The sequence below is a fragment of the Nipponia nippon genome, unplaced genomic scaffold (assembly GCF_047370975.1).
Source record: "Nipponia nippon isolate SJK-2023a ecotype South Korea unplaced genomic scaffold, ASM4737097v1 scaffold_35, whole genome shotgun sequence".
NCBI lineage: Eukaryota > Metazoa > Chordata > Aves > Pelecaniformes > Threskiornithidae > Nipponia > Nipponia nippon.
Window position 1 is genome coordinate 823742 of NW_028262353.1, and position 21315 is coordinate 845056.

Genomic DNA, 21315 nt, shown 5'->3' on the forward strand with positions numbered 1-21315 from the left:
GTCCCCCCACTCCTGGGCACCCCCGTGTCCCCCCACCCCCTGGGCTCCCCCGCTGTCCCCCCACTCCTGGGCTCCCCGCTGTCCCCCCGCCCCCCGGGCTCCCCCGGCGCCCCCCCCCTCCTGGGCACCCCCGTCTCCCCCCCCTCCCTGGGCTCCCCCGGAGCCCCCCCACTCCTGGGCACCCCCGTGTCCCCCCACTCCTTGGGCTCCCCGGTGTCCCCCCGCTCCCTGGGCACCCCCTCGGTGCTGGCACCCACCCGGGGCCGGGGTGACCGAGGTGGCCGATGTCCCCATGACACCCGCTCCTTGAGCCACCCATGGCACCGGAGCCCCCCGAGCCCCCCCCCCCCGGCTCCGGGGCCCTGCGGGGGGTCGGGGGTACTTTGGGGGGGCCGGGCAGAGCGGGGACCCCCCCGCAGCGGGGTCTCTCCCGCCTCGCCCCCGCCGCCCCGCTCCTTTATCGCAGGCTTTGCCGCAATGCGGTGCTGCCCCGCCGGCGGCGAGCGATGCTGCGGCCCCCTCCCCACCGCCAGCGCGGCCGCAGCCCCCTGCCCCGCCGCTGCCTCCCTGCGCCCTGTCCTGCCCCTCGGGGGGCCCCCTGCCCCCCTCCCGGGGCTGAGCCTCCCCGGGGGCGGGGGGCACCCGGGCTGCGGGGGGACGGGGGGACACCCCTGCTCCCTGCCCTGGGGACGGGGTCACCCGCTGCCCCCAGCACCAGCGCTCGGGGGGTGCCTCGCCCTGCCCTTCAGAGGGGGGCTGGGGGTCGGGTGCGGGCAGGGATGGGTGTCACCGCCCCCCCGTGCCCCTCCAGCCCCCCAGTCCCACCCCGAGCCAGCCAGGGGACGGCGGGACCCCTCCGGAGCCCCCCGCCGCCCAGGGGCCTCATCCTGCACCCCGGCGAGGCGCAGCCCCCACCCCCGAGCTGCCCCGTCGCTCCGTTTCAATGCACCCGTCACATCGATGGTGGCAGGGGACGGACAGACGGACAGAGCGGGCGTTCGCACGCCGCGTTCTGCGGGAAAACAGGTTAAAAATAGCAGCAGCCGGGGCCCGGGCTGTCATCCCCTCCCCGGGAGCCCCCGGCAGGGCCAGGACCCCCGATCCCCGGGGACGGATGCGTCCCAGCTGGGGGGGGTGAGGTCACCAGTGAGGGACCCCCGGGAAGGGCCCAAACTGGGGGAGCTGGAAACCTCGGCCATGCCGCGGGCAGGGAGCCAGAGGCCGGGAAACGAGCCTGCGGCGGAGGGGAGCGGGGACGCCGGCTCTCGGAGCCCCCCCGGGCTGGGCATCCCGGGGGGGGGCAGCCATGGGCAGGGCTGGGGGCTCTGCGCGGCCGGGGGGGCCCCCGGGGGGCCCGGGGCCTGTTCTGCTCAGTGGTGGTGACATGGAGGGGGGAGCAACCGTCACCAGGAGCCGCGTTGCTACCAACAGTCAACACAGCACCGGCGGGCGGGAGGCGCGGGGGGGTCCGGGAGCTGGGCCAGACCCCCCCCAGCACACACCGGGGCTGGGCACGGGGGGGGCCCCGGGGCAGGGCGCAGTGGGGCTGGGCGTTGGGGGACCCCAGCCCCGTCTCCCCGCACTCCGTGGCCAGGCCCCGGGGATGGATGTTGGGGAAGGGGAATGCGAGGGGGGGGTCCCCAGGCTGTCTCCTAGCAACCGGTCTCCTAGCAACCCCGCCACCACGACCCGTTGCCTGGCAGCGGTCAGCGCAGGGACGAGTGGCCTTCCATACCTAATGATGGGAAGGGGCTGGGGGGGGACCCCCGGCGCCCAGCACCCCTCGCCCTGCACCCCGCGTCGCCCGGGGGGCCGAGCCACCCGCCGCCCCATGGGGCACCCCCTGCCCACGGCTCGGGGATGGGGTGGGCAGTGACCCCCCCCAGCCTGGAGAGGGGTTCCCGAGGGGGGGCTGCTGTGAGCCCCCCGCACCCCAGGCCCTGGGGACGCCCTGGGGACGCCCTGGGGACACCCTGGGGACGCCCTGCCAGGCCCCGCGCCGGCACTGAAGCCTCGGGGCTGGGGGGAAACAAAGGCAGGAGACGTTTCCCACGCGAGGACCGAGCCGGCGTGGGGCTGGGGGCTGAGCCGCTCTGGGGCCGGGGTCCCCCTAAACACCCGTTTCGCCCAGCGGGAGCTGAATCTGCCGGAGCTGCTCGGCTCGGCGCAGCCAGGGCCGCCCGGTTCTTTGTTCTGGCGGGCGATGCCCAAATCCCGGCCCCTCTTTGTCTGCTCGGGGACCGAGCCCCGGCCCCTCCCTGCTCCCACCCCGCTCCAGCAGCACCCCAAAAGCAGCCGGCCGGCAGAGCCCGAACAAAACCGGGAGGAACTGTTGAGCAAAAGAATAGAAGAAATAAAAGCTGAAAGAAAAAGGGGAAGGGGAGGAAGAAAAGGGGAAAAAGGAGTAGGAGAAAGAACAGGAGGAAGAACAGGAAGACTGGGGGAAGCGGTTGGACTCGATGATCTTAAGGGTCTTTTCCAACTGAAATGATTCTATGACATCGGGCCGGCAGCGGGGACGTGGGGCTGGCAGTGGGGACGTGGGGCTGACGGCAGGGACGTGGGGCTGACGGCAGGGACGTGGGGCTGACGGTGGGGATGTGGGGCTGGCAGTGGGGACGTGGGGCTGGCAGCGGGGACGTGGGGCTGGCAGTGGGGACGTGGGGCTGACGGCAGGGACGTGGGGCTGGCAGTGGGGACATGGGGCTGGCAGCGGGGACGTGGGGCTGGCAGTGGGGACGTGGGGCTGATGGTGGGGACGTGGGGCTGACGGCGGGGACGTGGGGCTGACGGTGGGGACGTGGGAACCTGGAGCTGCCCAGAGATCTGCATAATGTGGGAAATGCAGAGAAAAATGTGATTTCTCGGCGGGGGGGCACCCTGGCAGCTCCACCTGCGGCAGCTGGGGCCAGCCCTGCCCGCGCGTGCGGCGTGGGGTCACCCCGCTGCAGGGACTGAGCCCCTCCGCAGCCCCCCGCCGCAGGGGGACGACCCCCAGCCCCCAGCCCCCAGCCCTGCAGGGACAAAGGGGAGGGGGAACCCCCCAGGGCCGCGGGGCCGGAGGCTCGGGGGGGCCGCGCAGGGGCTGCGGCAGATGGAGGGGTGGCCGGGGGACGCGTGCCCCGGTGTCCCAGCTGTGTCCCAACCACCAGCTGCTGCAGAGCAGCTGCCGCTCGGTCCGCGCCCCCCAGCCCCAAAAACTGCGCTGGGAGCCACCTCGGGGCTTTGTCCCCCGTGTCCCCTGCCGGCCCCGGCCCTGCTCGGCCCCAGCTGCCCGGGGGGCAGGCGCTCTCTCCCCCCGGCTGGGCCCCGCGGGGCTGCTTGCTGCAGACAAAGAGGCGCTGGAAGGGCCGGGGCACGGCCGGGAAAGGGCCGGGCTGCGGCCAGGCCAGGCACCGGGCCACGGTGGGGACGGGGGCCAAGGCGTGGCTGGGAACCAGGGCACTGGGGCATGGCCAGGCACGGGGACAGCGTCCCCAGGGATGGGGCCAGGGCCAGGGATGGGGACCAGGGCGTGGCTGGGGCTGGGGACCAGAGTGCGACCGGGGATGGGGACAACAGCGTGGTTGGGGACAGGGACCAGGGCGTGGCCAAGGATGGGGACAAGGGCATAACTGGGAACCAGGGCAGCGGCCAGACAGGGGGACGGTGGCACAGCTGGGGATGGGGACAGGGACATGGCCGGGGTTGGGGACCAAGGCGTGGCCAAGGATGGGGACAGGGGCACAACTGGGAGCCAGCGCAGTGGCGCACGGCCAGACTGGGGACGGTGGCACGACCGGGGATGGGGACCAGGGCGTGGCCGGGGACGGTGGCTGGGCCGAGAACGGGGACCGGGGCACCGCGGGGACACGGCCGGGGACGAGGACGCGGCTGGGGACAGGGACGCGGCGGGGGCCGGGGACAAGGACACGACCGGGGCGCAGGCGGCGGCGGGCAGGAACGGGCGGCGGGGCCGGGGTCGGTGGCCGCCGCAGCCCCCGGCCCCCCCCGCCCCGCCCGGCCTTTGTCTGCGGCGGCGGGGGGCCATTACCTCATCGCGGCCGCGCCAATGGCCGCCGCCGCCGCCGCCGCCGGCCCCGCCGCCCGCCCCGCCCCGCCGGGCCTATAAAGCCCCGCACCGAGCCCGCCGCTCCGCCGCGCCTCTTACATCGACCGCCTCAGCGTCGGGCTGTGAGACCGCCCCGGAGCCGACCGCCGCCATGGTGAGGGGGGGCACGGGGTGGGGGTCCCGCTCCTCCCGCTCCCCGTCCCCCCATTCCCCCCTTTATTCCCGGTCCCGACGCCCCCCGCCCGGGATGGGCCCCGGGGCTGAGCCCGCACCGGGCGCGGCTCCCGTTACGGCGGGGGGGGGTGGCCCGGGACCCAGCCCCGAGTGTGGCTGCCGTTAAATGAGCCCCCCCTCCGCCTTCCCCGGGGCTGAGCACCGAGCCCCCGCAGCGGGCGTGGCTCCCGTTAAACCGGGCGGGGTGGGATCATCGGGCACGGTGCCCGTTAAACCGAGCAGGATGGGTCCCCGGGGCAGAGCACCGAGCCCGCATCGGGCGTGGCTCCCGTTAAACCGGGCAGGATGGGTCCCCGGTGCTGATCCCCGAGCCCGCAGTGGGCGTGGCTCCCGTTAAACCGATCCGGATGGGTCCCCGGTGCTGAGCCCTGAGCCCGTACTGGGCGTGGTCCCGCTTCGACGAGGCAGGATCGGGCCCCCCCCCGGTACTGAGCCACTGTCCCGTACTGGGCGTGGCTCCCGTTAAACCGGGCAGGACAGAGCCCCCTGGTGCTGAGCCCGCAGCCCGCACTGGGCGTGGCCCCGGTTGAACGGGGCAGGATGGGTTCCCGGTGCTGAGCACCCCATCCCGCAGCAGAGGACGAGGCAGGGCAGGATGAAGCCCCCCCAGTCCCGCACTGGGCGTGGCCCTGGTTCAATGGGGACCCGAGTGGGCAGGATGAGCCCATGGTGCTGAGCCCCCCATGCACCGGGCATTGCTGGGTCTCAGCAGGGTGGGTAGGGCAGGATGGGACCCTCGAGGCTCCCCATCTTGCCCTGGGTGCGGTCCCAGTCCCTTGGGGCAGTATGAGCCCCTGGTGCTGAGCTCCCCATCCCATAACAGGCAGGGTCCCAGCTCCTGGGGGGGGGGGAAGGATGGGACCCCCGGAGCTGAGCACCCCCCTGTACTGGGTGTGGCCCTGGAGCAGGGCCACCCTGCGGCCCTCTGCGCCTGCTGGGGCCCAGAACAATAGGGGGCAGCTGGGCAGGATCTGGCCCCCGGGATGAGCTGGCCCCATCCAGCCCTGGCCACCGGCCCTTCCCAGCTCGGTGCCAGCCCGTCCTGGGGACAGCGTCCCTGCGGGGTCCTGGGGGGGGGAATGGGGACAAAGGGGGGACCCCGGGGTGACACGGCCCCGCGTTCTGTCCCCGCAGCGCGAGTGCATCTCCATCCACGTGGGCCAAGCGGGCGTGCAGATCGGCAACGCCTGCTGGGAGCTGTACTGCCTGGAGCACGGCATCCAGCCCGACGGGCAGATGCCCAGCGACAAGACCATCGGCGGGGGGGACGACTCCTTCAACACCTTCTTCAGCGAGACGGGGGCCGGCAAGCACGTGCCCCGCGCCGTCTTCGTGGACCTGGAGCCCACGGTGATCGGTGAGCGCGGGGGGCCGGGGGGCAGCCGGCGCCAAGGGCGCGCCCGGCGTCAAGGGGCGCCGGGCGCTAACGGGGCGGGCGGGCTCTCCCCGCAGACGAGGTGCGCACCGGGACGTACCGGCAGCTCTTCCACCCCGAGCAGCTGATCACGGGCAAGGAGGATGCGGCCAACAACTACGCCCGCGGGCACTACACCATCGGGAAGGAGATCATCGACCTGGTCCTCGACCGCATCCGCAAGCTGGTAGGGGCAGGGGGGGCTCGTGGGAGATGAGCCGAGGACACCCAGGCTCGGTTCTCGGGCTCTCCCTCCCCCCCGGGCTAGCCGGGCTGCCTTTAGATTTAATATATTAATTAATGTTAATCCTGTTCTGCAGCGGCTGCCATTGGCCGGCAGCGGGACGCGGCGCAGCTGGGGCGTTGGAGCTGCTCCGCGGCGCCGCGGCCCCCGGGCACTGGCGGTGCTGAGCTGTGCAATTCCCCCTTTGTTCCCGTTTGGCTCTCGCCGCGGCCGCGTCCAGCTGCGTGCGGCTGGGAACGGGCGTCCCGGGGACTGCGCAGGCGCTGGCAGCCCTGACCGGCCCCTCCCGGAGCCCTGCGGCCGTGCGGAGGCCGATGCTTTGGCCCCCTCCCCGATGCCCAGACCCCCTCCCCAGACCTCTCCCCGTTCTGCTGCCGAGCCGGTGGCACCCAGCCCGCCCTGCGGGTGCTTCTGGCCGCTCTCCCACCCCGGGGGCCAAGGGGCTTCCCTGGGGGATTCACCGCTCCTGTGAGTCAGTGCCCAACAGCCGGGGTCGGGGCCACCCTGTCCCCATCCCGATGGCCCCTGCGCTGCTGCTGGAAATCCCCCAAATCTCCTCGTGAGGCCACGGAGAGGAAGGAGCAGCTTCTGCCGCTGCCCGGACTAAACATGGCCCCCCCTTGTCTCTCCTCGCCAGGCTGACCAGTGCACGGGGCTGCAGGGCTTCCTGGTCTTCCACAGCTTCGGGGGCGGCACCGGCTCCGGCTTCACCTCCCTGCTCATGGAGCGCCTCTCCGTCGACTACGGCAAGAAGTCCAAGCTGGAGTTCTCCATCTACCCGGCCCCGCAGGTCTCCACGGCCGTGGTGGAGCCCTACAACTCCATCCTCACCACCCACACCACCCTGGAGCACTCCGACTGCGCCTTCATGGTGGACAACGAGGCCATCTACGACATCTGCCGCCGCAACCTGGACATCGAGAGGCCCACCTACACCAACCTCAATAGGCTGATCGGCCAGATCGTGTCCTCCATCACGGCCTCCCTGCGCTTCGACGGGGCCCTGAACGTCGACCTGACGGAGTTCCAGACCAACCTGGTGCCGTACCCCCGCATCCACTTCCCGCTGGCCACCTACGCCCCCGTCATCTCGGCCGAGAAGGCTTACCACGAGCAGCTCTCGGTGGCGGAGATCACCAACGCCTGCTTTGAGCCGGCCAACCAGATGGTGAAGTGCGACCCGCGGCACGGCAAGTACATGGCGTGCTGCCTGCTGTACCGCGGGGACGTGGTGCCCAAGGATGTCAACGCCGCCATCGCCACCATCAAGACCAAGCGCACCATCCAGTTCGTGGACTGGTGCCCTACCGGTTTCAAGGTGGGCATCAACTACCAGCCGCCGACGGTGGTGCCCGGGGGGGACCTGGCCAAGGTGCAGCGCGCCGTGTGCATGCTGAGCAACACCACGGCCATCGCCGAGGCCTGGGCCCGCCTGGACCACAAGTTTGACCTGATGTACGCCAAGCGGGCGTTCGTGCACTGGTACGTGGGGGAGGGCATGGAGGAGGGGGAGTTCTCGGAGGCGCGGGAGGACATGGCCGCCCTGGAGAAGGATTACGAGGAGGTGGGGGTGGATTCGGTGGAAGGGGAGGGCGAGGAGGAAGGGGAGGAATACTAAACTCTCACAAGGGTGCTGCTCTTACAGGGAACATAACCTAGTTGAAGACCCCCCGTGGGTCTGTAGCAGTGTGTGCGCCGCGGTCTGTCCTGTTCAATGGTCTGTGCTTCAGTGGAAAAGTCTGTTACGGTCCCACCGTCCTCGCCGTGGGTCTGAATAAAAAGCATTCCCTGTCTTACCCCTGCCTCCTGTGTCTTTACTCCGTGCCGCGACGGCCCCGACAGCCCGGGGCATGGCCCGGGGTCCCTGCAAGCACCCGGGGTCTCCGCCCTGGTCCCTGTGCGCCTGCCCGGGGCTGTGCTGAGCCCCGCGCCCTGCAGCCCCCCCAGACGGCGCCTCCCTCCCCGTCCCTGGGCAGCGTGGCCCCCGTGCTGTGCCCCCACTGCAGGGGGGGCCGGGCCTTCTTAGGGCCAGGAGCCGAGGGAGTCCCGAGTGGGCACATGGGGGGTTTAACTCCTCCTGGGGGGCTGGGGATCTCCGACACCCCCCGTTCGGCAGAAGCCTGGGGGGGCCCTGCTGTGCCTGGGGGGGGGGGGGAAGGGGCTGCCTTGCCTCAGGGGGCCTGGTTACTGGGGGGTCCTGCTGGATGGGAGCACTGGGGCTGCAGATCCTCAGTCCCCAGGGTGCTGGGGTCCAGGGATGGGTGTTCCCCCCCCACCCATGGGGTGTCCTGGAGCCCCCCTGCAGGGCAGGGTGCTGGCCCTGGCAGCCCCAGTCACCGGGAAGGGGGGCAGCAGCCCCCCCCCCAGCCCTGCCCGGGTATGGGGGCAGTGGGCCCCGCTGCCCCCCCCTCGCCGCTGGCTCCCCGCAGGGATGAATAATGAAGGGGAAGCTGAACGCAGAGTGAAACTCGAGCGGGTGCTGCAGCGAGGCGCAGGGTGTGCTGCAGTGGGGGGGGGACCCCCGGGACCCCCCAGGACGCCGCAGGCCCCGGGCCACCTTGCCAGAAACGCCGGCTCCTGGAGGGGCGGCCATGAGTGGGGCTGGGAGCGGCTCTTCCCTGGCTACGGCCGGCCGCCACATTGGCATCGCCGGGAGCCGAGCTGGCCCCGAGCCCCGGCCGGGACCCCCGCACCGAGGTGGGCTGCGGGAGCCCGATGCGGCCGGGCAGAGCTGGGGGGAGAAAACCCCTTCCCGGCGGGAGCGGAGGTGCCGGGGTGGCCATGCGGCAGCCGGGCGAGGCAAATGGCGGGGAGCCACGTCACCCGCTGCAATGCAGCTGCGGCGGATGCTGCTGCGCCGGCCCCAGCCCCGCGCACCCCGGGGTGGCCGTGGCTGCGGGGTGGCCCCGGGGGAGCCCAGCGGGGACAGGGGGGGCCCCGGCAGCGCGTGGCGGCGGGTGCTGCCGAAGGGGCCGCTGGGTTGTCCGCAAAGCTCTCGGCAAAACAGGAAGGCGGATTATCGGGAGCAAATAGCTCCGGGGATTACATGGGGGCTGGTGCTGGCCCCCCCCGGCCCCCCCCGCCGGGCACCCCGCGGCCTCGCAGCCGGGCAGGGAGCTGCCCCGGGGGCCGCGGCGGGGCCCCCGCGCGTACCCCGTCTTGTGGGCGTTGCAGCGGGCCCCTGCGGCGGGCGAGGGGGAGCGTGGGGGGCCGGGGTCCCGCCTGGGGGGGTCCCGCAGGGAGCCGGGGTCCCGGTGCTGCGGGCGGGGCTGGGACAAAGCCCACGGCAGCGAACGGGGGCTGCCCCCCCCCCCGGCCGCTCCGGGGGGGGCCCGGGGCACCGCAACCCCCATCGCGGGTGGGTCACCTGCGGGTGGGCTGGGGGGCTCTCCAGGGTGCAGATGGGCCGGGGGGGTCCGTGGGGTGCAGATGGGCTGGGGGGGGCTCTCCAGGGTGCAGATGGGCCGGGGGGGCCCGTGGGGTGCAGATGGGCCGGGGGGGTCCGTGGGGTGCAGATGGGCTGGGGGGGGGGGCTCTCCAGGGTGCAGATGGGCTGGGGCGGGGGGGGCGGGCGGTGCAGATGGGCCGGAGCGGGGGGCTGGGGGGTCGGGCGGGAGAAGCCGATTAACCGTGGGGGCCGGGGGGGCACCGGGCGCGGCAGCACGTGCCGCCCCCCCATGTCGCAGTTTTCCTCTGCAGCGGAGCCGCACCGGGCGGGGGGGAGGCGGGGGGGCGGGAGCGGCCGTGCCCCCCCCCATCCGCCGCAAGCGCAGTGACGGGGGGGGCTGAGGGCCGCGGGGGGGGGGGGTCAGACCCCCAGTCCCCCCCCCCCTCCGTGCCGGGGGTCCCTTCGCAAGCCCCGGGCGGGGGCTGCACCCTGCGGCGAGGGGGGGTGGGGGGGCCCCAAAGCCCCGCAGCGCCCGCCCGGCAGCGGGGGGGGGGGGCGCCACGCGTCTCAGCCAATCCTCGGTGGCGAGGGCACGGATGGGCGGGCACGACGGCCAATAGGGAGGCAGGGCGGGGGCGCAGGGCCCGCCCCCAGGCCGGTATATAGCGGGGAGCCCGGGGGCGGCTGCAGCCTGGTACTTGCGTCGATTCCTTGCTTGTCGGGACGAGTAACCGAGCCGCAGCCATGGTGAGGGGGGGCTGCGGGGGGGGGGGGGGGGGGGGGGGGGGCTGGGGCTGCAAAGTGGGGGGGGGGTTGCAAAATGGGGGGGGGTTTGCAAAGTGGGGAGGGTTGCGAAGTGGGGGAAGGAGGAAGGCGGGGGGGAAATGGGAAGGGGGAAAGGCTGGGGGGAGAGCAGGAAGCTGGGGGGGACGGGGATCGGGGGGGCGTAGGGTAGAGAGGGGAGTGGGGGGGACGGGGAGGGACAGACAGACTGACTGGGGGTGGGGGGGGCAGAGCAGGGGCTGGGGGTGCCGCCCGTGCCGGGGGAGCCCCCCTGGGGGGGTCACAGCCCCCCTGGGGGGGGCAGCACGTGGGCCCTTTCACCCCCCCCTCCCCGCCCCGTCCGGTGGGGGCGGGGCTCTCCCGCTTTCGGCGCCCGGCCCCGACCGTTACCGTTCCCGCGCGCGGGAAGGCGCGGGGCAGGGGCGCAGCCCCGCCCACTGCGTCACCCCCCCCCTCAAATCCAGCCCTGAGCCCCCAATTCCCCCCCGTGGCGGGGGCAGAGGGTCCCTGCTGCGGCCCCCTGCACCCCCCGAGTCCAAACCACGGGGCTCATCCTGCTCCGGCCCCCCCCCCCGCCAAACTGGGGCTCCATCCCCTCCCCCCCCCGGCGGGAGGAATGCGCGGGAGCAGGGGGTGCGGGGCAGGGAGCGGCCGGGAATGTGCTGGATCGGGGGGGGGGGCACGCAGGGACCCCCGGGGTGACGCCATCTGCCCGCCCCGCGGGGCTGGGCGCAGTCACGTCCCCGCCGCTGCGCTGTCGGCTTCCTCCTCCTCTTCCTCCTCCTGCAGCGCAGCCTCGCCCTGCCCTGCTGCGGGCTGGAAAATGTCCTCCCTCTGCGCCATTCGGCAGCAGCTGGGGGGGGCGGCGGGGGGGGTTTGCCCCCAGGGCTGTGCCCAGCCTGGCTCCAGGCTGTCCCCAAGCACGCGTGTCCCCCGCCTCCCTCCTGGGGCGAGCTCGGCCCCGGGGCAGCCCCCGCGCCGCTCGGCCGGCGGTTTGGGCTGGCACCGCGTCTGCTCCGGCCAGCCGAGCCGGGGCGCAGCCGGCGTTGGGGTGGGGGCTGCGCCCCGCTGAGCCTGATCCCCCCGTGCCCCCGCAGCGCGAGTGCATCTCCATCCACGTGGGCCAAGCGGGCGTGCAGATCGGCAACGCCTGCTGGGAGCTGTACTGCCTGGAGCACGGCATCCAGCCCGACGGGCAGATGCCCAGCGACAAGACCATCGGCGGGGGGGACGACTCCTTCAACACCTTCTTCAGCGAGACGGGGGCCGGCAAGCACGTGCCCCGCGCCGTCTTCGTGGACCTGGAGCCCACGGTGATCGGTGAGCGCGGGGGGCCAGGGGGCAGCCGGCGCCAAGGGCGCGCCCGGCGTCAAGGGGCGCCGGGCGCTAACGGGGCGGGCGGGCTCTCCCCGCAGACGAGGTGCGCACCGGGACGTACCGGCAGCTCTTCCACCCCGAGCAGCTGATCACGGGCAAGGAGGATGCGGCCAACAACTACGCCCGCGGGCACTACACCATCGGGAAGGAGATCATCGACCTGGTCCTCGACCGCATCCGCAAGCTGGTGGGTACAAAGCCCGGGTGGGGCCAGCGCCACCGCAGCCGGTGGGGAAAGGGGAGCCCTGCCGCGGGACCTGGGTGGCAATGAGGAGCCGGGCTCTGCCTCCAGGGTCCGGGTGCGTTTTATGGTTCTTGACACCCTGTACCAGGTCGGGGTCTGGATCCCGTGCGTGGAGATCAGGATCAGCCCCTTCCCCTCCCGGTGGGCTGCTCGTGGGGGTTCACCCTGCCTCGGGGCCCTGCAAGCCCACCACAGCTGCAAGCCCAGGTCACGCACCCTGAGGGCGAGATGGGGCTTGGGGGGAGGCTGGCTCCTTTCTGCCCTTGGGAACACCTTATTTCATCCCTTTTTTAGGGTCATGTGAGGTTTCTCCTTGATCTGGACTCTGATCCTTCTTGACCAACTGCTTATGAGCAGCTTTGCTGAGTGTTTACCCCGTGCTGGGGCAGCTCGTGCCCTGGGAGGGGAGCGCGGGCGCCCGGCAGACCTCGACGGCTGCCAGCCTCCTGCCCAGGCAGCACCCGCGCGATGGCAGCCCTGGGTGCCCTAATGCGCTCTCGTAAAGCACCGCGGGTTTCCTCTTCCCCCAAGCAGCCCCCCTGGGTCGTTCTGGGCGTGGGTGCTGCAAGGGCCGGCTCCTGTAGCGGGAAGGAGCCGAGTGTCCCCGAATCCCTGTGGGAAGGGCAGGTTGTGCCCCTGCACAGGGCGCTGCAGCTGGGGGCTGAGCTGGGGCGCTCGGGCAGGTCCCTGCCTGCGTCCCCGAGACAGAGAGTCCCCAAAGGCCAGAGAGGCTGGGGTGAGAATTTGCCTTCCTTGGGCGATTTGGGAGCAGCTTAAATGCAGAATTACTGACAGATTGGTCTTGTTTTCTCTTCCCTTCTTCCAGGCTGACCAGTGCACGGGGCTGCAGGGCTTCCTGGTCTTCCACAGCTTCGGGGGCGGCACCGGCTCCGGCTTCACCTCCCTGCTCATGGAGCGCCTCTCCGTCGACTACGGCAAGAAGTCCAAGCTGGAGTTCTCCATCTACCCGGCCCCGCAGGTCTCCACAGCTGTGGTGGAGCCCTACAACTCCATCCTCACCACCCACACCACCCTGGAGCACTCCGACTGTGCCTTCATGGTGGACAACGAGGCCATCTATGACATCTGCCGCCGCAACCTGGACATCGAGAGGCCCACCTACACCAACCTCAACCGCCTCATCAGCCAGATCGTGTCCTCCATCACGGCCTCCCTGCGCTTCGACGGGGCCCTGAACGTCGACCTGACGGAGTTCCAGACCAACCTGGTGCCGTACCCCCGCATCCACTTCCCGCTGGCCACCTACGCCCCCGTCATCTCGGCCGAGAAGGCTTACCACGAGCAACTCTCGGTGGCGGAGATCACCAACGCCTGCTTCGAGCCGGCCAACCAGATGGTGAAGTGCGACCCGCGGCACGGCAAGTACATGGCGTGCTGCCTGCTGTACCGCGGGGACGTGGTGCCCAAGGATGTCAACGCCGCCATCGCCACCATCAAGACCAAGCGCAGTATCCAGTTCGTGGACTGGTGCCCTACCGGTTTCAAGGTGGGCATCAACTACCAGCCGCCGACGGTGGTGCCCGGGGGGGACCTGGCCAAGGTGCAGCGCGCCGTGTGCATGCTGAGCAACACCACGGCCATCGCCGAGGCCTGGGCCCGCCTGGACCACAAGTTTGACCTGATGTACGCCAAGCGGGCGTTCGTGCACTGGTACGTGGGGGAGGGCATGGAGGAGGGGGAGTTCTCGGAGGCGCGGGAGGACATGGCCGCCCTGGAGAAGGATTACGAGGAGGTGGGGGTGGATTCGGTGGAAGGGGAGGGCGAGGAGGAAGGGGAGGAATACTAAAGGCTGGGTTCCTTCTGTTGCTGTAGCATGTCCACAAAATGTCTGCTTCAAACACTTTGGCTTTCCCGTGCACTGGGTGGGGCTCAGCCCCGTGGGCCCGGCTGGAGGGGCGCGCTGCTCTGGCTGGGCTCCCCGATGCGATCGTGTCGGTTTTCCATGTGTCTGTACCATGTCTGTGAATAAAAGGCTTTAAGAGAATCTGCCACTGTCTCGGATACAAACCCTCTGTGTCAGCGCCCGCGGGGCCGCCTGGCCCCGGCCCATGGGAACAGACTGGCCCCATTGTCTGTGCCCAGCGAGACGATGGCCGCGCTCCGGCCGCAACTGGCTCTGGCCAGCCCTTCCCGGGGTGTCCCGGGCCGGGGGCTCTGCCAGGGCGCCCCGGCTGCTGCTCTGCTGGCTCCCCCCCGAGCCGCCTTTGGGGTGCTGCAGCCCCCGGGGGCCCTGCCCTGCTCGCCGCCCCAGCGCCGGGCTTAGTCCCGTCCCGGGGATTAGTCCCGTCCCGGGGCTCAGTCCCGTCCCAGCGCCTAATCCCGGCTCCCGCCGGCCCGCGGAGCTGCTGCCCCCGTGGGAGCGGCGGCCGGGCGCCCTCAGCCTATCGGAGCGCTCCGCGCCGCCCTCGACCAATCAGCGGCGCCTCATTCACAACCCAGAGCCAATAGGAGAGAGGAGGCGGGGCCTGGCGGGGCCCTTTCAGGCCGTGGCGGCGCGGATACATTGTAGCCAGTACCGGACGCGGGGGGCGGAGCCGCCCGGCTCGGCTGCGCTCGGCGGCTCCCGGTGCTCCCGGTGCTCGGCCCGCAGAACCGGCCCGCCGCTCGGCCCCGGCCCGGCCATGCTGGCCGCAGCATGGCCCCTGCGGAGCAGGACGCGCTGGCCGTGCGGGAGCAGCTCTTCCACGAGAGCGTCCGCGAGTGCATCGTGAGTGGCGGGGCGGGGGAAGGGTCCCGGGGCGGCGGGAGGGTCCCGGGGCAGCGGGGAGCCGTGGGTCGGGGCTGGGAGGCCGCAGCCCCCCCGGGAGGGTCGGGTTCCCCGGCGGCAGCTCTGGGCCCCGGCCGCCGCTGTGCCCCACGCCCGGCCCTTATCGGTGCCCGAGCTGCGGCGGCCGCCGTGCGCCCCGCAGATAGCGGGGTCCCGGGGCTGGGCCGGGCCGGGGGGGCCCCGGGAGAGCGGGAGGGCTGGGGATGCCGGGTGCGGCGGTGTCGGAGCCGGGCCAGACCCGTGCCGGGCTCCTGGCTCTGTCCCCGTCCCCAGGCCAGCAGCTCCCCCCGGGCGCTCGGTGCCAGCGGGAAGGGGCCCTGCAGAGCCTCGCACCGGGGGCAGCGCGGAGGAGGCCGCTGGGCCTGCTCCTCCGCTCCCGCTCTGCCGGCCAGGGCACCCGCTGCCGCCGGCCCAGGGATGGGGCCGACCCGGGTGTCCTGGTCCCGGCGTCTCCCCAGGGCCCTGCGGGATGCCGCGCGCGGGCGGCCAAGCGGGCTGTGACCAGCAGCCGGGGCGACCCTGCCACAGCCAGACTCGGTGCCTGCGGGCAAGAGCGGGCGGCCGGAGCCTGGCACCTCTGCCCTGGAGCCCCCAGACCTCAGCCCCGACCCCTCCCAGGGAGCCGCATCTCGCCCAGGAGCTCCTGGCTCGGCGCAGCCAGCGTGGAGCTCGCTCGGCCTGACTTCGCCGGGTGCCGGAGGTGTTGGGGGTCCCCGGGCCAGGCAGAGCTCTGGGCTGTGGGGTACAGCCCGCGGCAGGGGGGACCCACGGCCTGAGACCCTTCCCTGGGTGGGAGCAGGAACGGGAGGACCCGCTGAGCACTGCCCCTCTGGGGGTCCGGAGCTCCCAGGGCCCCCTGCCACCCCTCCGGCAGACCCCCAGGACCCCCGGCCAGCCGAGCCCCCCGGGCCGGGCAGCAGGGAGGTGTCACGGCTGCTCCGCTCCGCCTGTGCCAGGGTGGCGGGTTCGGGTGACCTTTCCCCATCCTGCCGCGTACCCGGCGGGATGAAAGGTCGCCGTGTTCCTCGAATGTCTCCCGCTCCGGCTGGACCTCGGCATGCCGGCAGGGGTGGGAGGGACGCCGCGGCCGGCCTTGGCACCCGGCTCAAGGCTGTTCCCGCAGCTCTGCCAGGTGCCGGTGCCAGCGGGGCGAGGGCTGCGGGGTCGGGCAGTGCTGGGGCGGGACAGGTGTCCCATGGGGTCCGGGCCACCCTGATCCCTGCGGACCCCTCAGCTCTGCCGGCACAGGCCCACCCAGAGCTGCCGGGTGGGCTCTCCCCGTGGTCTCAGCCCCTCTGGGCCCCCCTGGCCCCCCAGGTGCTGTGGCAGCTTGCAAGCACCCATGGGTGAGCCCTGGGTGCAGCCCCCATGCACGGGCAGGGCCGAGCACATGTGTGGGGTGTAACCGGTGCCACGAGTGGAAAAACAAATAGGGTGGAGCTGGCGGGCCCTGGGGCCGGCGGCATCGCCCAGGGTGGGAGCGTTGCCCCTCGGGCCTGCCTGCGCTGCCCGCGCTCCTCTGCCTGCAGATCTGCACCCTGCTCTTCGCCAGCCTCTACATCCTCTGCCACTTCATCATAACCCACTTCAAGAAGCACACGGACTTCGCGGCAGGTAGGAGGGTGGGAGCTGCCGGCGCCGGGCAGCCGGCGGCAGCCGCCTTCAGCCTCCCCGGGGCTCGTTCCTCCATCGCTTTCTGCCTCCCCCTGGAGCCCCGGTCCCGCCGCAGCCTGGGTTGCTGCGGCACCGGTCGCTGCAGGGCACGGGAGAGGAGCAGAGCCCAAAGCCCTGGGAGTGCTTCTGCAGTGTTCAGAGCAGGGGAGGTTTGGGAGCGGGCAGGGGAGCGGGCAGGGAGCGATGCTCCAGGCGGCCCTGCCTCCCCCAGCCCCCTGGTTTGGGTTTCCCCCCGCAGTTCACGATGACGAGGATGCTGCTGTCAACAGGATTGCGTAAGTTCCTGCCCGTCCGCTCCCTGCCTGCGGGATGCTCGGCCGCTTCCCCTCCCTGCCCAGCCGGGACGCGGGGTCCCCCCAGCCCGCGGGGGCCGGTGACGCCGGGGGCCACGGCCGGGCTGTGACACGGCCCAGACCCGGTGCCAGAGCCGACGCTCGTCCCTCCCGCAGGCTGGGGCTCTGCACCTTCACCCTGGCCGTGGCGCTGGGCGCCGTGCTCCTGCTGCCCTTCTCCATCATCAGCAACGAGGTGCTGCTCTCCTTCCCCCAGAACTACTACATCCAGTGGCTGAATGGGTCCCTTGTCCACGGTGGGTGCAGGGAGCGGCCCCAGGGTGCCCCGAGGGCTGTGGGTCGGGGTTGCACCCCCGGGAGCTCACCCCACGCCGTCCCCCCCCTCCAGGCCTCTGGAACTTGGTCTTCCTCTTCTCCAATCTGTCCCTCGTCTTCCTCATGCCCTTCGCCTACTTCTTCACCGAGTCGGAGGGCTTTGCGGGATCCAAGAAGGTAGGTGGCCCCGCGGGTAGCCCTGCGGGTGGCCCTGCGGGTGGCCCCCCCATCCCCAGCTCCCCGCTAACCCTGCTCCCGCAGGGCATCATGGCCAGGGTGTACGAGACGTCGGTGGTGCTGCTGCTGCTGACGCTGCTGGTGCTGGGCATGGTCTGGGTGGCCTCCGCCATCGTCGGCAACGACGCAGCCAGCCGCCAGTCGCTCTATGGTGGGTGCTGCCGGGGTGCGCTGGGGCTCTCCCGGCTCCGGCGGGGCAGGATCGGGCCACGTGCTGAAGGGGAGGAGGGATGCCCGGTGCCACTGGCCTGACCCTGCCGTCTCCGCAGACCTCTGGGAATGCTACCTGCCCTACCTCTACTCCTGCATCTCGCTCTTCGGCATGCTGCTTCTGCTGCGTGAGTCGTGGGACGTTCCCCCGCGGTGCCCCGGCCCCGGTGGCCCATCCTGTGCCGGGTGCAGGTCCCCCAGGGTGCCCAGCTGGGAGCAGGGGCTGCTCCCTGCAAATGGTGCTGGGGTCCGGAGGCGTCGCAGTGCAGGGCTGAGCCCCCAGTCCCTGTCCAGGACCCTTCTGGGGGTGCGGGGAGGGGTAGGGTGCTGGGGCACCCCCTGCTCAGCCTCTCCTCCCGCCGCAGTGTGCACCCCCTTCGGCCTCTCCACCATGTTCACCGTCACGGGGAAGCTGCTGGTGAAACCCCGGGTAAGGTGTCCCCCCGGTCCCGCTGCCCCAGCCCGGGGGCTCGCTGTCCCCGGGGCTGCCTGCTCTCCCACCCGCGCCCGGGTGCCATTCACACCCCCCCACCGGCTGCTCATGGGCTCCTCGCCCGTTCCCAGCTCCTGGAAGACCTGGACGAGCAGTTGAGCTGCACGAGGCTCGAGGAAGCCGCCGTGTCCCGCAGGATCTCCTCCGGTGGGTGCCCAGCACGGCCGCTGGCCGGGAGCGGGGGGCTCAGGGCGGACTGGGGGCCCCTCTGCCCCACCACATGGGAACCCTCAGCCCCCACGAGCCCTCGGCATCTCCTCCCTGGCAGGCAAAGCTTCCTGCTGGCTGAACTTGAACGTGGAGCTGCTGCGGGAGCAGTTCTTTGCCATCCGGAGCAAGAGACGGAAGCTGGGTAAGGAGCCTGGGGGGGACAAGCCCAGGATGCCTGGGTTCTCTCCAGCTTGGCACTGGGAGCACTGGTTCCCCGTGAGCCCGTGTCCCATGGCGGGCATGTCCCCCCCTGCAGAGCTGCGGCACCGAGCGTCGCCCTGGCAGAGGAACCTGGGCTACCCCCTGGCCATGCTGGGCCTCCTGGCGCTGACGGTGAGTGTCCCCGGGCTCCCAGGGAGCTGGGGCTCGGCCCCGGCCGCCCTCACTCCCTCCCTGCTCCTCCCAGGGCATCTCCGTGCTCATCGTCTGCTTCCACGTCCTGGAGCTGCTGCTGGACGATGCCGCGATGCCGCGGGGCATCCAGGTACCTGGGCGGGGGGACGGGGACAGCGAGGAGTTGTGTCCCACGCCGGCCCGGGGACCGCTTCCCCCACCGTGCCTCCTCCTCCCCCGGCAGGACGCGTCCCTGGGCCAGGTCTCCTTCTCCATCTTCGGTTCCTTCGGAGCTGCCCTGCAGGTCGTCCTCATCTTGTATCCTTCAGGCAGGCGCTCGCGTCCCCGCGCTGTCCCGGGGCCATCCCACCCCGCTCTCCGTTCTCCGTTCTCCTCCTTAACGCCCCTCCCAGCTACCTGATGGTCTCCTCCGTCGTGGGCTTCTACAGCTCCCCGCTCTTCACCCGGCTGCTCCCCGCGCGGCAGGACACCCCCCTCACCAAGGTGGGAGCTCGGGCTGGGGGGCTCCCAGGCCCCCCTCGGGGTGCAGGACCCCCGGTCCCTGCAGTGCGGGGCCGTGCGTGTCCCCGGGCACTGCGCGGTGTCCCCACGCGAGGGCACCGCGTGTCCCCCCTGGCCTCCCGGTGCCTCCGGCGCAGCCCCGGGCGCGGGCAGGGTCCCAGTGGGTCTCCGGCACCGGGGAGCCCCTTCCCCAGCCCGGGGGGGGCCGAGGCCCCACAGCAGCGCTGCCCCCTCCCCCAACACTCCTTCCTCCCCCCAGATCATCGGGAACTGCGTCTCCTTGCTGGTGCTCAGCTCGGCCCTGCCCGTCTTCTCCAGGACGCTGGGTGAGCCCCGGGGGGCCGGGGTGACCCTGGGAGTGGGGTGTCCCCTGGACCGGGGTGCCCTGACCGGTGTCCCCCCCCAGGGATCACCCGTTTCGACCTCCTGGGGGACTTTGGCCGCTTCAACTGGCTGGGGAACTTCTACATCGTCTTCCTCTACAACATGGGCTTTGCGGGGCTCACCACCCTCTGCCTGGTGAAGAGGGTCTCCTGGGCCGTCCAGGCCGAGCTCATCCACGCCTTCGGTGAGGACGGGGACGTGGGGACACAGGGACAGGCACGGGTGTCCCCCCCGGCTCTCACGCTCTCCCTCTGCCCAGGTCTGCATAAGCTGCCGCTGCCCGTGCCGTGCTCCCGGCACCGCGGCAAGCCCCGCTAGGGCCGGGGGCCGGGGACGTGGCCCCCCGCGCCGCGGGGTCCCCAGGACGGCCGCCCGCCGCAGAGCCGGCCCCGACGGCTGCAGGGATGTCGGAGCCCCCCAGGGAGAGCCGAGACCCCGGGGGGGCCTGGCCCCCTCCCCCCGGGTCTATCTCCGCCTGCTGCGCTACTGAGCCTTGGCCTTGAGCCGCGTCCCCGTCACAGCCCCCCCAGGGGCGCGGGGTCCCCCGGGGGCTGCGCTGGCTGCGGCCCCCCCTTTACATACCTCATGCGAGGGCGGCCGGGCCCCCCCGCCCCGTGCCCCCCCCTGGGGTGCGGGCGGGCTCTGAATGGCCCCCCACCCCGGGGATGGTCCTGGCACTACAGCGGGGCCCGCGCCCCCCCCCAGGCACTCCGCACCCCGTCCCCGGTCACCCCGGGGGGCACTGGCTGTCCCCCGCCCCCACGGGAGGAGCAGGGCCGGGGGGGCCCGGGGTGCTGGGGACGAGCCCCCCCACCCCCGGCAGCTTGGTGTGACGAGTGGGTCAGGTCTCTGTTACCACGGAACTTGTTTAGAGCAATAAACAAAGTCTCTTTTTTTAATATAAAAATATCTGAATCTGAGGGGTTTTATTCCCCCCGAGGGCAGGGCCGAGTGGGGGGGGGGCTCCCACTCCTGCGCCCCCACCCCCCCGCCGGGGCTACGGCGCCGCTCCCAGCAGGGCCCCAAGGGGCTGAGGGACCCCGGGGGTGCGGGGGGGGGGGGGCAGCTGCCCGCAGCGAGGGGCACGGGGGGGTCCGGCTCCGGGCGGGGGGGGGGTCCTGCGGCCGGAGCGGAACCGGCCCCCCACCCATCCTGCCCCGGCTGGGGCCCAGCCAGGCCCCCCCACGGCGGGGGTGGGGGGCCCGCGCCCCCCCGGCCGGGGCCGAGCAGGAAGCGCAGGAAGCCGCTTTATATTGCAGGAAATGAGGCCAGCGGTGCCCGCGCCTTCCCCGCCACCGGCTCCCCTCCCAGTCACCCCGGGCTGGCACCGGGGGGGCTGCGGGGGCCCGGCCCCCCCCCAGCCGCTCCCAGCCCTCCGCCGCCCCGCGGCTGCCTCCTGCCCCGGCCGGGGCCCTCGGCACCCTTGGGTGCTCCGCCGGGAGCTCCGGGGGTGCTGGCGGGCGGGGGGGGCACGGGCCCCGCTGCCATGGGTGCCCCCGGCCCCGGGGGACCCCGCTCCCAACCCCGGGGGTGCCCCGGTCGCGGGGGGGGGGCCGGTGCCGGGGGTGCTCCGGTGGCGCGGAGGGGGCGGCCGGGGCAGGGCGGCGCGGCGGGGCCCCGGCGGGGGCGGCCCCGGGGGAGGTGGCCGCCGCTGCCGCCGCTCCCGGGGGCCGGGTCCGAGGCGGGGCCCGGCGGGGCCGCCAGTGCCGGAGCCGAGCGGCCGCAGGTGGGGGCAGCCCGGCCGGGGCGGCTGCGGGCAGCGCACGGTGCCGACCGGCGCCTGGGGGAGCCGGTACCGGGGGCTGGGCCAGGAGCGGGTACCGGTACCGAGGGTCGGACCGAAGAGGGGGGACCGGGGCAGTGCCAGGAAGGGGGTCCCGGGAGCGGGGCTGTGCCAGGAGACGGAGCAGGTGCCGGTGCCGGCGGCGCAGCGTTAGGATAACGGGTGTCCCCGGTGCCGGGGGCAGCGGTCGGAGCAGAGGCACCGGGGCCGGCGCCGGGAGAGGGGGATCCCCGGTCCCGAGAGACGGCGACAGGAGAGGGGAGAGGTCCCGGGACCGGGAGCGCGGCGTTAGGACCGGGATAAGGCGGGTCCCGGTACCGGAGCGCGGTGCCGGCAGC

General features: G+C 72.8%; 3 protein-coding genes across 4 annotated transcripts; all 3 read left to right on the top strand.

Moving 5' to 3' along the window:
* Positions 1 to 4083: 4083 nt before the first annotated feature.
* Positions 4084 to 7739, top strand: LOC104010055 (tubulin alpha-1A chain). Its single transcript, XM_087771513.1, has 4 exons — positions 4084 to 4205; positions 5420 to 5642; positions 5738 to 5886; positions 6581 to 7739. Exons 1-4 carry the CDS (start codon positions 4203 to 4205, stop codon positions 7559 to 7561), a joined length of 1356 nt encoding a protein of 451 aa, XP_087627639.1. The 5' UTR covers positions 4084 to 4202; the 3' UTR covers positions 7562 to 7739.
* Positions 7740 to 9961: 2222 nt separating this feature from the next.
* TUBA1B (tubulin alpha 1b) lies at positions 9962 to 13740 on the top strand. The gene is made up of 4 exons (XM_087771409.1): positions 9962 to 10078; positions 11212 to 11434; positions 11530 to 11678; positions 12562 to 13740. Exons 1-4 carry the CDS (start codon positions 10076 to 10078, stop codon positions 13540 to 13542), a joined length of 1356 nt encoding a protein of 451 aa, XP_087627535.1. The 5' UTR covers positions 9962 to 10075; the 3' UTR covers positions 13543 to 13740.
* A 543-nt stretch (positions 13741 to 14283) lies between these two features.
* On the top strand, positions 14284 to 20085 carry LMBR1L (limb development membrane protein 1 like). Of its 2 annotated transcripts, XM_087771408.1 has the most exons (17): positions 14284 to 14463; positions 16053 to 16137; positions 16436 to 16472; positions 16647 to 16786; positions 16879 to 16982; positions 17067 to 17193; positions 17312 to 17380; positions 17618 to 17682; positions 17817 to 17892; positions 18014 to 18097; positions 18212 to 18288; positions 18362 to 18439; positions 18533 to 18606; positions 18702 to 18792; positions 19070 to 19136; positions 19217 to 19378; positions 19454 to 20085. In XM_087771408.1, the coding sequence occupies exons 1-17, from the start codon at positions 14392 to 14394 to the stop codon at positions 19510 to 19512; spliced, it is 1467 nt and encodes a 488-aa protein (XP_087627534.1). In that variant the 5' UTR covers positions 14284 to 14391; the 3' UTR covers positions 19513 to 20085. The 2 variants fall into 2 exon arrangements, with proteins under 2 accessions (XP_087627534.1, XP_087627533.1); XM_087771407.1 differs by having other exon boundaries at positions 19217 to 20085.
* Positions 20086 to 21315: the final 1230 nt, after the last annotated feature.